Consider the following 13,940-nt stretch of genomic DNA (forward strand, 5'->3'; position numbering starts at 1 on the left):
TGCAGTAGTGTTGTTGGGGTTTTAAATACTGTTAAACACCTACTGTCCTCTGTATTAGGAACACAAAGCGTTTTATTTACACGTCGTATTATGTCTTTGGTCTTAAATCTTAAAGCTGAAGGGATTAATTATTATTTTAATCATAAATAACAACACGATTGTCCTTACTTCAGTTCATCAGGTGAAGGCTCCTGAGCGAGTCCGTTAATCTGTCCGGGACTATAGGCGGGGCTGTTCTCTGGGCTCACGTCCTCCCGGGAACCATTCTGAGTGGGAAGCTCCAGAAAGCTCCTGGATTCCTCCCACAGCTGGGCGGCGTTACGGATGGCCAGCCGTCGCTTCTCCTGCACACAAAAATAACAAACTATAATAAACGGATAATAGATCAGTCGTGGTCCTAATTCAGTCCTCACTGGTGTTCGGTTTCACCCTACATACCTTCTTTTACATACACAATGTAATATAAAATTTTTTTTTACACAATTTTTAATATACAATTTTTCTTACTCTACCACTGCAGACCTTTATTCCTGATCAATTTCAGCAATTGAGGGTTAAGGGTCTTGCACAGGGGCCAAACTGTGGCAACTTGGCGGTGGTGGGGCTTGAACCAGCAAGCATCTGTGTTCTAGTCCAGTATGTTAACCACTGAGCTACCATTGCCGCCGTGACTAACACACACCCCCTCCAACACGTGCAGTAGCTGAGGCAGGTTCATATGGAGATCCGTATAGCGCACGGAGAGTCAAGCACTGAACTTAATTATCCCTCGTATCTGTGCAGGTGCCACTGACCAGCCAGCAGAGGTCGCAATTGCAGCCGGTAGCAGAGCTCAACATGTCAGCACTGGTGGGTTAGTGCGTTTTCCACCTGATTGACTTCAGCCTACATACTTAATCTATATACAAGCAGTGGGCATGTTTTGGATCAGGATTATTCATCAGAGACCTGGCAACCCTATTTACAGGCAGTGTCTGGTGGATATTCAGTAAATCAGCAATGAATATACCAGTTTAAATTTCTCTGGTCAAAAGTATGTGGACAAATGATGGAAGTGATGAAGATTCTTCATTCGGCAAACTTTGTCTATTGAGCACCTTGAGATTCGAAGTCTGGTGGTGGTAGTGCTGCCGTATTAGACAAACGTCCTGATTTATTAAAACCAGTGACAGGGTGTTTTGCTTTTACTGTGCTGACTGGTGGGTGGCACGGTGGCTCGGTGGGTAGCACTGTCGCCTCACAGCAAGAAGGTCCTGGGTTCGATCCCCAGACGGGGCGTTCCGGGTCCTTTCTGTGTGGAGTTTGCATGTTCTCCCCGTGTCTGTGTGGGTTTCCTCCGGGAGCTCCAGTTTCCTCCCACAGTCCAAAAACATGCAGTCAGGTTAATTGGAGACACTGAATTACCCTATAGGTGAATGTGTGTGTGTGTGTGTGTGTGTGTGTATGTGTGTCTGCCCTGCAATGGACTGGTGCCCCGTCCAGGGTGTTACTGTGTGCCTTGCGCCCATTGAAAAGCTGGGATAGGCTCCAGCACCCCCCACGACCCTGATTGGATAAGCGGTTAAGAAAGTGAGTGAGTGAGTGTGCTGACTGGTAATCGCCACACTTGTTGCGTAAAACCTGACCATAGCAACACAAAGTGGGCGGAGTCAGAGTGGGCGGGGTCAGAACATAGAGACAGCATTGCAGCAGCGTAGGTTTGACTGCAAGAAAAATACAAATGTATGGGTCTTAGCACACAAAAGTGGCTCTGTGGCTAGCACTGTCACCCCACAGCAAGAAGGTCCTGGGTTCGATTCCCAGGTGGAGCGGTCCGGGTCCTTTCCGTGTCTGCGTAGGTTTCCTCCGGGAGCTCTCGCTGAGACTTACTGAAGCTTTGTTGCATCGCTGCCGGCGTAAACGCGAGAGTAAACTGGAGACACAATGAGGAATGTAGCTGTTTTCACCACTTATTAAAGTTTCTACTGACTCAGGTGTGGAATGTGCCACTCCCATTGTGTGTGTGTGTGTGTGTGGCATGAAGGACTTGATGTTTTATCATTCTCTATTTGCAGGGATTATCTGGCTTCAATTACACTGGAACTATCACATCCAGTCTCTTCCCGTGGGCACAGACACGAAGGAAACAAATATGTCACGCCACGGCTCATTAATTCGATCTTTAAAACACGCGAGGCGCCAAGTGTCTCTGTTAACTAAAAAATGTAGGGGGTGTAGGGTTGCTAAAGGGTTGCATTTGTATACTACTAATTAGGGATGCATCGATACCATTTTTTCCCAACCGAGTACGAGTACAAGTACATGTATTTTTGTACTTCCCGATACCGATACCGATACCAATACCTATTTAGAATACCGTTTTTTTTTTTAAACAAAAACACACGTGAGAAGTGACGAGAAGTTTAATGATACCACGTCCAAAAATGCACGTCAACAAGTAGCGAGTGATCAAAGTGTTTGTGCGCTGACGTGATGAAATCAAGGAGGCAAAATAAATGAATCTGAGTGGATTTGGCAACACGAATAGCATGGATTGTTCTGTAGTGAGTTGGAGGTTAATAAATATTTTTGCAATGTTGGTGTTTTGTTGTTATGTTTTGTAGAGAACGATCAGGTCAGAAGTACTGTAAAATGTGTGTGTGCTGATGTATTCTGATATAAACTATATTACCCCCCTGTACCACCTGTTTACACTCCTCTCCTGCGTTTCCCCTCACACCGTATCCTGCGTTCTCATTGGCTGTTCGACATGTCACTCATTCCCAGTCGCACATCTCAGATCAGATATCTGACGCAGAGCCGTAGATTCTCTCTACGCTCTGATCTGACGTGCTAGAAAACTCAGCGAGAGTTGTTGGATAGTTCACACTTAGCGATCGAGAGCCGAGTTTTGATCGCCGAGCGAACGCAGAGTTGCTCCCGAGCCGGCAAATCTAGCGCCGACCAGTCACCGAGCGAAAATCAGGGCAAAAATCGTGTAGTGTGAACCAGGCATAAAGCAGCAACGTGCACTAGGCACACGGTATCGGATGTTTAGTATCGAAGCCTCGTTTGCGAGTACGAGTACAAGTTAATGAGCGCAGTATCGGGCAAATACCCGATACCAGTATCGTTACTCATGCATCTCTACTACTAATAGAGCAAGAACATCAGAAACAGACATTTAGGGGTCGTCACAGCGGATCATTCTGGTCCACGTACCCGATTTGGCACAGTTTGTACGCTGGATGCCCTTCCTGACGCAACAGTCCTATTTTTATCTGTGCTTGAGAACAAGAGAGCACAGACAAGTCCCAAAACATTTGCAAAACACTGATATAGAACTGGCTCAAGCACAATAAAGTCCCGTCTGTAGTCAATCATCATCAGTAGTGTGGAATCAGGAGGCAACAAAGTTAAATGACTGAATAAATAATAATCTGTTTGTTCACTCACTCACTTTCTTAACCGCTTATCCAATCAGGGTCGCGGTGGGGTGCTGGAGCCTATCCAATGGGCACAAGGCACACAGTAACACCCTGGACTGGACTGTGGGAGGAAACCGGAGCTCCCGAAGGAAACCCACGCAGACACGGGGAGAACATGCAAACTCCAGACAGAAACGACCCGGACCGCCCCCCTGTTCATTTACAAAGTTGAAGTTTTATATTATTAAAGGTGCCTTTGCCGAATCCTCATGGTCCGTTATACTGACCACATCACTAACGAGTACACCATCGCACGCCGAAGACTCCGACTGGCCGGACACATTCTTCGTATGGACAACGCATGGATCCAAAAGATGGCGATGCATTGGACACCTCTGTGCAAGGCACACAGTAACACCCTGGACGGGGCGCCAGTCCATCGCAGGGCAGATACACACACACACACATTCACCTATAGGGCAATTCAGTGTCTCCAATTAACCTGACTGCATGTTTTTGGACTGTGGGAGGAAACCGGAGCTCCCGGAGGAAACCCACACAGACACGGGGAGAACATGCAAACTCTGCACAGTAAGGACCCGGACCGCCCCCTGTTTGTTTACAAAGTTTTATATTATGCTGCTGAATGTAAACTAAATAGCAAAAAGTATGTGGGCACCCCCCACTATTCATTTATTTATTTATTAGTCTTTTAAGGCCATGTTTTCCACTTTGGGTGCACAAATAACAGGACTTGTAGTTACACGTTACCCATAATCCATCAGCTCAAGTTCAATGTCAAACACTGTCACAGCCAGTATAGTATCTCCAGTTTACTGACTCACACGTCTTTGTAAGTTGGTTGTGGGAGGAAACCGAAACTCCCAGAGGAAACCCAAGCAGACGCAGGAATGCCGTGCAAACTCCACACAGAATCTGGGATTCAAACCCAGTACCTTCTCGCTGTGAGGACTGGGAATGAGGACAGTGCTACCCACTGAGCCACCCCTACTAATTATTAAGATCAAGGATTTTATTTATGGCATCAAGCAGACGCTTTTAGCAAAAGTGACTTACAACTGTGACCGTTTGCAATCCAAGCAGGGCAAGAGTTAGCTCGGTGGTTCAAGTAATCGGAAGGTTGCTGATTAAAGCCCCACATGTATCAATCATGGAGCAATAAGAGCAATCTTTAATCAGCTGAACAAGATCTGGTCCTCGTCGTCCATCTCCCTGAAGATCAAGTTCCGCCTGTTCAACTCCATCGTGGTCCCGACATCCATCTACACCACTTGGAAGGCGTCAGTGAACATCAACAATAAGCTCGACGTCTTTCAGCAAATGTGCCTTCACAGAATCCTCAAGATCCGTTGAATTGACCCCATCACTAACGAGGAAGTGCTCCGAAGGAGAGGCGCGGTCAAACTCCATAACACCGTCGCACACCGAAGACTCCGACTGGCCGGACACATTCTTCATATGGACAACACACGGATCCCAAAGACGGTGATGCATTCTACACCTCCTGGCGTAAAAAGATTATGTGGACACCTTCGCAACACCTAGCGAAGAACCTTCATACAAGACCTGAAGGCACTCAACATAGCATGGGATGATGCCGAAGCCCTGGTGCGAGACCAGAACCAGTGGCGAACATTTGCTGCCCAATATGCTACCTAGTCCAGCACCTTAACTGCTCTTAACTGCTGAGATACCACCTTCCTGTACACCTAAGCAAATTATACTGGCATCTTTTAACCTGAAGTCTCCCGGAGAGCCCATTGTGCACGGTGAGCCACACTATGCACTCAAGGGAGGATCTACTACCTAGTCCAGCACCTTAACTGCTGAGATACCACCTTCCTTTACACCTAAGCAAATTATACTGGCATCTTTTAACCTGCCAGTGGTGGAGTCTCCCGGAGAACCGCATTGTGCACGGTGAGCCACGCTATGCACTCATGTCACAGTTTTGCAGCAGCATTGAAGCCCAGCCTGAGCCAGCTAATTGTGCCTGTTTGGACATTCAGGCAGGTCAATAGCAGCGTCTGGAATATGAACCCAGGAGCTCAAGATCTCAGACGCGAAAGGTTAGTACATTAGATCACTGGGCTTAAATTGTTTCATTTGACAAACATGCAGTAAGAGAGGCGATCAGTTTAGTGAATTACTTTTCATACCAGTGAACAAACTGTGGAAGTAGAGGGTGGTAAATGTACCATGTCATCCATCACTGACAGGTAAAAAATAAGACTTAATGACTCATCTAATGAGCATCCTGTCCCACCCCTGCCCGCATGAGCCTGAGTCTGGAGCTGGGAATTTAGCCTAAATTACAGCCTGTCACGTCAGCAGCAGATGAACCGCTAGTGATTTTATACAGCAATGGTGTCTCAGAGATGCAGATTAAAGAAACACGACATAAATGTGCCACCAGAAAAAAGGAACAAGAGGAACCCTGTGAAGAAAAGTAACCGGGGGAGGTTTGTGGTGATTGTCTACCTTATGAGTGGGTTGTTTGTGGCTCTCGCGTTTCTTCTCATCCTCCCTTTTCACTAAAAGACCTCCAGTGCGTCTGTCCTCCTCCTGCAGGACAGAAACAGTCAAGGTAGAATATAAACCATTACTGACCTGCAGTCCATCATCATCATTTCCAATTTTCAGCACCGCTTTATCCTGGTCAGGGTTGTGTTGGATATAGTTTCCCTTAAAAAAAACACTGGGTGAAGGGCAGGACTCCACCCCAGACACGGTGCCAATCCATCAATCAAAACATGGCCAATCACGTCTGTGTAAGAGCTTGGCATACAAAGTACAGAGACGTGTAAATGAGTAAACTGGAGATACTATATTGGCTGTGATGGGTCCTGGCTGCCCCGGGAGGAGAGGTTGTGTCAGCACTGCACTCTCAGTACAGTAGAGATGGAGCTGCACTTCCTCACCCGGTGTACCAAGTACCACCACATCCGCTCCCAATTCTTCCCCAAATTTAATAACATCATCCCCAACTTTACCTCCCTCCCAGACCCTGACAAACTGCCCCACCTACTGGGGGAACACAGCGAGAGCTGCACACTAGCAGCACTCTATACACACACCTGCCACCAGGTGAGGAACAGTGGGTGACCATGTCTCATACACACACACTTATAATATAATATAATTTTAATATACAGTATTTTATATAATATAAAATATAATATAATTATAAATATTATAATTTTTATTGTTATTATTTGTACTGTTTATATTAATATTTTATTCTATTTTATATTTTTTGCACATGTAACTGTTTTGTATATTTTTGTTCTTTCTTATTGTTATTTTTATTATTTCTCTGTAACTTGCTTTGGCAATACGAATGTCCTTATTTGTCATGCCAATAAAGCTTCTTTTGAGTTTGAGTGTTTGACATTGAACTTGAACTGATGAATCATGGGTAACCTGTAACTACCTGTCTATTGGTGTAACCTGTTGTGGGAGTTCAAAATAACCGTTAAAGATTGACACGGACAACCGGAGTAATAGCAAAAGCAAAAAAATCAATTTATTACTCAGCTGAGGACCAATCTCATAATGCAAACACTCACAGGCCTTAACAAAAGAGAAGGGTGGATACCGTCATCCCTGTCTCCTTATTTATACCCTCTTTACTGCCCCATCAGGCTAACTCTGCCTAACTCAAGGCTGACAAACTTGTTTATTATTCTACAAGAATAGTCAGCTTGGTAAGAACATGGCATACTTGCATAAGAATGTGTGTGCAATCAAAACTGTGTGTGCAGGGGTGCCCATGCCAACGTCAACATATCTCTGGACTTCTGAAACCTTCAAAAAGTCTCTTCTACCTCTGCTAATTGTACTAAGAAAGCAGAAACGTATGAGTTTAATGCAAATAACTAATAAAATATAAAATTTCCAGTCACAAACCAAAGTGTAAAACACTAATTAATAAATAAATGCATAGTGGGGTGCCCACATACTTTGAGATACCACATTACTTTACACCCCATCAACCCTGCGCCTTTTACCCTGGAAGCAGATTTCTGATATCAGTCTCTCACTGCCTTCAAAAGACGATTAAAGACCCATGCCTTTACTAAGCACTTAGGCTGAGCAGTAACAGGCACTTACTAACCTTCTATAGCTTCTTATTAAAGAATGAAAAACCCTAACAGGGTTTCAGCAGATGTGTATCACTGGACTGTTGTTTACTTATACCCACTTACTTTCTTATCCGCTTATTTAATTAGGGTCGTGCGGGGTGCTAGAGCCTATCCCAGCTTTTCAATGGGCGCAAGGCACATTACACCCTAGGCGGGGCACCAGTCCATCGCAGGGCAGACACACTCATTCACCTATAGGGCAATTCAGTGTCTCCAATTAATCTGACTGCATGTTTTTGGACTGTGGGAGGAAACCGGAGTTCCTGGAGAAAACCCATGCAGACATGTTCTCTTGGGAGAACATGCAAACTCCGCATAGAAAGGACCCGGACCGCCCCGCCTGGGGATCGAACCCAGGACCTTCTTGCTGTGAGGCGACAGTGCTACCCACCGAGCCACCGAGCCACCGAGCCACCGTGCCGCCCTCTTCTTATACTAGAGTAGGCAAATGTTTACTGTTGCTCCTCTGTAAGTCGCTCTGGATAAGAGCATCTGCTAAATGCCGAAAATGCAAATTTAAATTATAAAAATAAATTTGTGCAATAAATTGGCGCCCTCTCCAAGGTATTTCTGCTTTGCTGCCAGTGTTTTCCGCTACGACTCCGACCAGGATACATCGTATGATGAAAATGAAATGAATACAAACAGTTTACAACTTTCTCATTTGGATACAGGACTAAAAAATAATAAATGAGTAGCACAGAAGAATCCGGAATCAAGTCACGTCTATTAACATCTCAGTGTTTAATAAACAAAAAGCCCCTACTGACTTTGGTATTACATCATGCTGTCTTCATACTGATAACATTTAATGATCCCTATTAAAAATAATAATGATAAAATAACTGACTGACAGCTTTCATGCGTCTCAGTTACAGCTCCATAAATAACATCTAAAAGTATGTAGCCTTGAGCATCAACTATAAAAGAAAACTCCGGATATTAGAGATCTGAACGCTCGGCTCCTCACATCGACTGAATGTGTCTTAAAGAAATCACAGCAGGTCTTCAGTAAGATCACAATAACCCACGAGAGCAGCGATGGTTTTTGAATGTGAAAATCAGGACACGTGTTTCATTTTCTCCCTTTTACTGGCGTCTTTATAATCGTGATCCAGCGTCTCAGTGAATCGCACAGCGACGGACGTGTTAGATCAGATCCCTGCACCTTCCACGCCGAGTCCTAACACGACAGTAAGAGTGAACTCACCGCAGGCCACTGGAGAGAGAAACCCGAAGATCTGAAGCAGTCTAAATGTAGAACAGACTGGAACTTGTTTGGCATGCCGTGTTGACACAGAGAGGTGTGGGTGGGCCAGTTCTACAGCAGGTCAGGAGCTGGGAGGAACTGGCCCAGATTTTACTGATGAAGAGCAACACTGCTGATGAATTTCACCGGTCATTTCAGTCTAGCTTATGGAAGATTGTACCAAATAAAAGTATGTTTTGCTAGGAGGTGAGGAAAAGTATAATGAGCTGCTTTTTCCTGATTGAGGAGTGACAACTGGGTTTAGAATCAGCACCCCCACGTCTTGGTTCTTGATCCTTTTTGAGTGTGTGCATGTGTGTATGCGTGTGTATGTGCATGTGTGTGTGTGTTAGGGTGGATTTGAGGCACCTGATGTACCCAAAGTGAAAAAAGAAGTGTAAGATTAATAAGTGGATCAGCACCAGAGCTTTTACAACCACTGTATTGTTCCGTGGTGGTAAAGTTTACTACGTATCAGTTAGTCCCTATTCTCACAGCGGTCATCAGCTGTGGGTACTGACCAAAAGCATAGGGTGATGGGTACACCAGATGCCTGAAGAGCTCCCATTTAAGAGAACTTTGGAAAATAGCCACTGCTTCTATAAATCAAGAGGAACCAGACAAAGTGGTTTGGACATCAGACAACAATTTTCCTGGTCGGCTCCTTCTGGTGCTGCTTCAGGCATGCCAGGCTGGATGGAGACCAAGGGACAGATCCAGGACCTGTTTACGGGATTGAATCTCACATCTGGCTTGGGAACTCATGTGATAGGTTCTGTGTCCTGGGATACAGAATTTAGGCTCAGAGGTGTTTCTGAAAACAAGCCTTGCGGTAAAATACGCTATCACACCAGAGCTGGGGTTTTGAATACATCGTATCGAATCTCAGCTCTGCCGTCCAGCCGGGCGGGGCGGCTATATGTCCAACGTTTGGCTGTTGTTCATCCAGGGAAGGGAGCTGGATAGGTGACTTCATGGATGACTTGTCACTGAGCCAACAGGCCAAACACTCCTGAGCAGAATAATCATTGCTCAGTAGTTCCTGTCTTATTAAGTACTGCCTCTTACTGTGGTTCGGTGGAATTCTGGAGTCCTAAAAATGACTTTTCTCAAGATTGTAGAATAATTAAGGTGACGGCTTTAATGTGATGGAAACGTCTCAGATAAGTAAGAAGTAGATTTTACAGGGAGACCTGAAGTAAAGACTTGTTTTAGTCGATCAGCTGATTTGACTCACCAATCATTTGGTGACATTTACACTGATCAGCCATAACATTAAAACCACCTCCTTGTTTCTACACTCACTGTCCATTTTATCAGCTCCACTTACCATATAGAAGCACTTTGTAGTTCTACAATTACTGACTGTGGTCCATCTGTTTTTCTACATACCTTTTTTAGCCTGCTTTCACCCTGTTCTTCAATGGTCAGGACCCCCACAGGACCACCACAGAGCAGGTATTATTTAGGTGGTGGATCATTCTCAGCCCTGCAGTGACACTGACATGGTGGTGGTGTGTTAGTGTGTGTTGTGCTGGTATGAGTGAATCAGACATAGCAGCACTGCTGGAGTTTTTAAATACCTCACTGTCACTGCTGGAATGAGAATAGTCCACCAACCAAAAATATCCAGCCAACAGCGCCCCGTGGTCAGCGTCCTGTGACCACTGATGAAGGTCTAGAAGATGACCAACTCAAACAGCAGCAATAGATGAGCGATCGTCTCTGACTACAAGGTGGACCAACCAGGTAGGAGTGTCTAATAGAGTGGACAGTGAGTGGACACGGTATTTAAAAACTCCAGCAGCGCTGCTGTGTCTGATCCACACACTAACACACCACCAACATGTCAGTGTCACTGCAGTGCTGAGAATGATCCACCACCTGACCATTGAAGAACAGGGTCTATATGGTAAGTGGAGCTGATAAAATGGACAGTGAGTGGTTTTAATGTTATGGCTGATCAATGTATTACAAGAGTGTAATTAATGTTAAATAACTTGGAACTTTAAATAAAAGTGTTGTTTCGTTTGTAAAATATATTATTTTACTCACTGTGATGCGTTTCATGTCGAGCGGGCGGAGTGGAAGCACGGAGCGCAGCGTGGTCGGTCTGTAGCATGACTCCTCAACTACAGGGTTCCCATCCAGGGTGAGTTCACTCAGAGAGCCTGAGTCTCCCAAACAGAGCAGCTCATCCAAACTACACACACACACACACACACACACACAAACACACACACACACACATTATAGCACAAAGCGAGCTATAAAGACATGGTTTGACTAGTTGTGTGTAAAGTAGCTCCACACAGAGCCCTGGTGAACACTTAACCCAACTCAACTTTTGGGATGAATTGAAACTTTCAAGCCAGGCCTTCTCTTCCAACACTAAGTGGCCACAAATCCCCATAGACACACTCCAAAATCTTGTAGAAAGACCTCCTACAAAAGCGGATAATATTCAATCTACAGAGGAAAGAGGGAGCAATTCAATATAAATGCCCATAGTTTTGGAATTGAATGCCCAACAAGCTCATGCTGAGGTGTCTCAATACTTTTATCTATACAGTTTACGTAAGTAATAAAAAAAATCCAGAAATGGCCTGTCTTTAGTTCTTAAACATTCCCCAAAACCCTGATAGACTGATAAACTTTAAAAATGCAGGTGAAAGCTGTTGGAACGACTCTTACAATTTCCCTCTGGGGTTTAAATCTTAGCTCTGCTATCAACCGGGCAGGCACCTTCACAGACATGATCGGCTAATGTCTGCTGGGTGGGAGGGCAGAAGGGACTTCTCATTGTTGCTGCAATTACGGCCTCTGTTGGCTGGTCAAGGTACTGCGGTACTACATAGAGACGATGAACAATGGAGAGCAGTGCCTGACTCCCCATATCTGACACTGATCCCTGTGTGAACTCCCCTCAGGTAGGTGAAAAGAAGCAGTTGGCTATTGCACACATGTCAGAGGGGGCGTGTGTTAATTACAGCCCGGTTTGGTCAGGTTCGGGGTCTGCAGCACTGGAGGAAGATATAATGAGGGCACTTGGATACGACTGGATAGAAAAAAAGGGAAGATGCATAAAATATACATAGATAAAAATTATGGGATCTTTGTATTCAAGAACATCCAAGAAAATTTAAGAACTAAAAGCATTTTGCAGGGATGAGTGGGTGAAATTTTGTAAAACAAGATTTGTATTTGGCTACAAAAACATTTTCCAGCTAAAAACTGTAACATTTGCCAAAGGGGGTGTTACTCAGACTTAGTTGGGTGTCCACACCTTTTGTGCACATGCCACAATTACTATTTCATATTTTTGTTTAAAAATTAATCACCTTTACATTAACACTTGAAGATTTGTTACTGTTTAAAAACTGTGCCAGTTGTGTTTACTATTTTTTTCTTCAAAAATCAACAAAATACACAATATGACCAAAATTATTTGGACACCCCTCCCACTGTTTCATTTTCAGCTAGTTTTTAGGTGTTTCAGACACACACATTGCTAATACATTGGAGTATAAAATCAAATATAAAAAATAAATATGCTTCCAATGCTGTGGAAACAGTTTGGAAAAGCCTTTTACTGTCCTAGCAGTACTATGCACAAGGCAAGGTCCATAAAGACATTTTATTATGATTTTAACATCATGTTTTACACACTTTGATTACATTCATGACAGGACAAGTAGTTACTGATAGATTCATCAGTTCAAGTCTTAAATGTTAAACACAGTCATGGACAATTTTGTATCTCCAATTCACCTCACTTGCATGTTTTTGGACTGTGGGAGGAAACCCACACAGACACAGAGAGACAAAGAGAACATGCAAACTTCACACAGAAATGGCCCAGACCGCTCCACCTGGGAATGGAACCCAGGACCTTCTTGCTGTGAGGTGACAGTGCTACCTACCGCCCCACCGTGCCATTAGGATGAATTGAAATGCTGATTTTGAGCCAAGCCTTCTCGTCTCACTCAAGTGCCTGACACATGTCTCACATAACTACTCTTCTGACTAAATGGACACAACTTTCCACAGACACACTCCAAAATCTTGTTGAAAGGCACAACACTGAGGCAACAGTGGCTCGGTGGGTAGCACAGTCGCCTCACAGCAAGAAGGTCCTGGGTTCGATCCCCAGATGGAAAGGTCCTAGTCCTTTCTGTGTGGAGTTTGCATGTTCTCCCCGTGTCTGTGTTGGTGTGCTCCGGTTTCCTCCTACAGTCCAAAAACGTGCAATTGAGGTGAATTGGAGACACTAAATTGTTCATGACTGTGTTCGATATTAAACTTGTGAACCAAAGTGTGTAAAACATGATGAATTTTAAGCTCATGGTCAGGTGTCCACATACTTTTAGCCATATAGTGTACATTAGGGCTCAGCTCTCTCCCTCCCTCTCTCTCTCTCTTTTTTCAGGTCACACTGGTATAAATCAATTATTGACTAAGCCATTTTAACCCATGATGATTGGTTCCTGGCCCTCTCTGGGATGAGCGGAGCTCCTCACAGCCCCTCACCCCATCCATCCACACTGCACAGCGCTATCTGTAATATCTAGATGTGCTAGAACTGCTGGCTCACTTTTTCTCCGGCTAAGCCGGTGTTGCTGCATGACACTGCAAAATCCAGAACAATGGGTTGTAAAAAATAATAGAAGAAAAAAACACACATGGAGCTTTAACTATAAACCTGTACTGACCCAGGAACATAGATATGTCTAAATACCCTGCCATAACTTCCCCAGCAAGCTCACCATCCATGCACTGGCACAACAACCATCTAAACTATTACCAGCATGGCACTGGCATGAGGGCAGGGAGGGAAAGACGTCAGTCTAAGCACTTTTCTTGAGTGGTGGAGAGAAAGGGGTTAAAACAGCAGCACTTCTTACCTGCTGATGCTGTTTCCACTGAGGAAGAGACGCTGGAGCCGGGGCAGCCGGTCCACCTCTGTCTACAGAGAGAGGGAAAACAGAGAGGGATGATGATGATAAGGAGGAGGAGAATAAGAGAGAGGGATGCTGCAGGATTCTCGTGGTCCTGCAAGACCTCACCATCCGTCCAGTCACCTTGTTCGCAGTGCCGGCAGGCACTTCATCCGGCAGG

The 13,940-nt window shown here is 44.7% G+C and overlaps 1 protein-coding gene across 2 annotated transcripts in view; it reads right to left on the reverse strand.

Moving 5' to 3' along the window:
* LOC134323446 (leucine-rich repeat-containing protein 49) overlaps positions 1-13,940 on the reverse strand; it is a 57,077-nt gene that overhangs the window by 18,917 nt on the left and 24,220 nt on the right. For both annotated transcript variants that reach the window (XM_063004973.1, XM_063004974.1), the window contains exons 9-12: positions 13,727-13,788; positions 10,878-11,025; positions 5,910-5,993; positions 169-344 (exon numbers count right to left, since the gene is read on the reverse strand). In XM_063004973.1, the coding sequence (XP_062861043.1) occupies positions 169-344; positions 5,910-5,993; positions 10,878-11,025; positions 13,727-13,788 (470 nt within the window). The remainder of the gene's footprint in view (positions 1-168; positions 345-5,909; positions 5,994-10,877; positions 11,026-13,726; positions 13,789-13,940) is intronic.

The sequence above is a fragment of the Trichomycterus rosablanca genome, chromosome 11, assembly GCF_030014385.1.
Source record: "Trichomycterus rosablanca isolate fTriRos1 chromosome 11, fTriRos1.hap1, whole genome shotgun sequence".
Lineage (NCBI taxonomy): Eukaryota > Metazoa > Chordata > Actinopteri > Siluriformes > Trichomycteridae > Trichomycterus > Trichomycterus rosablanca.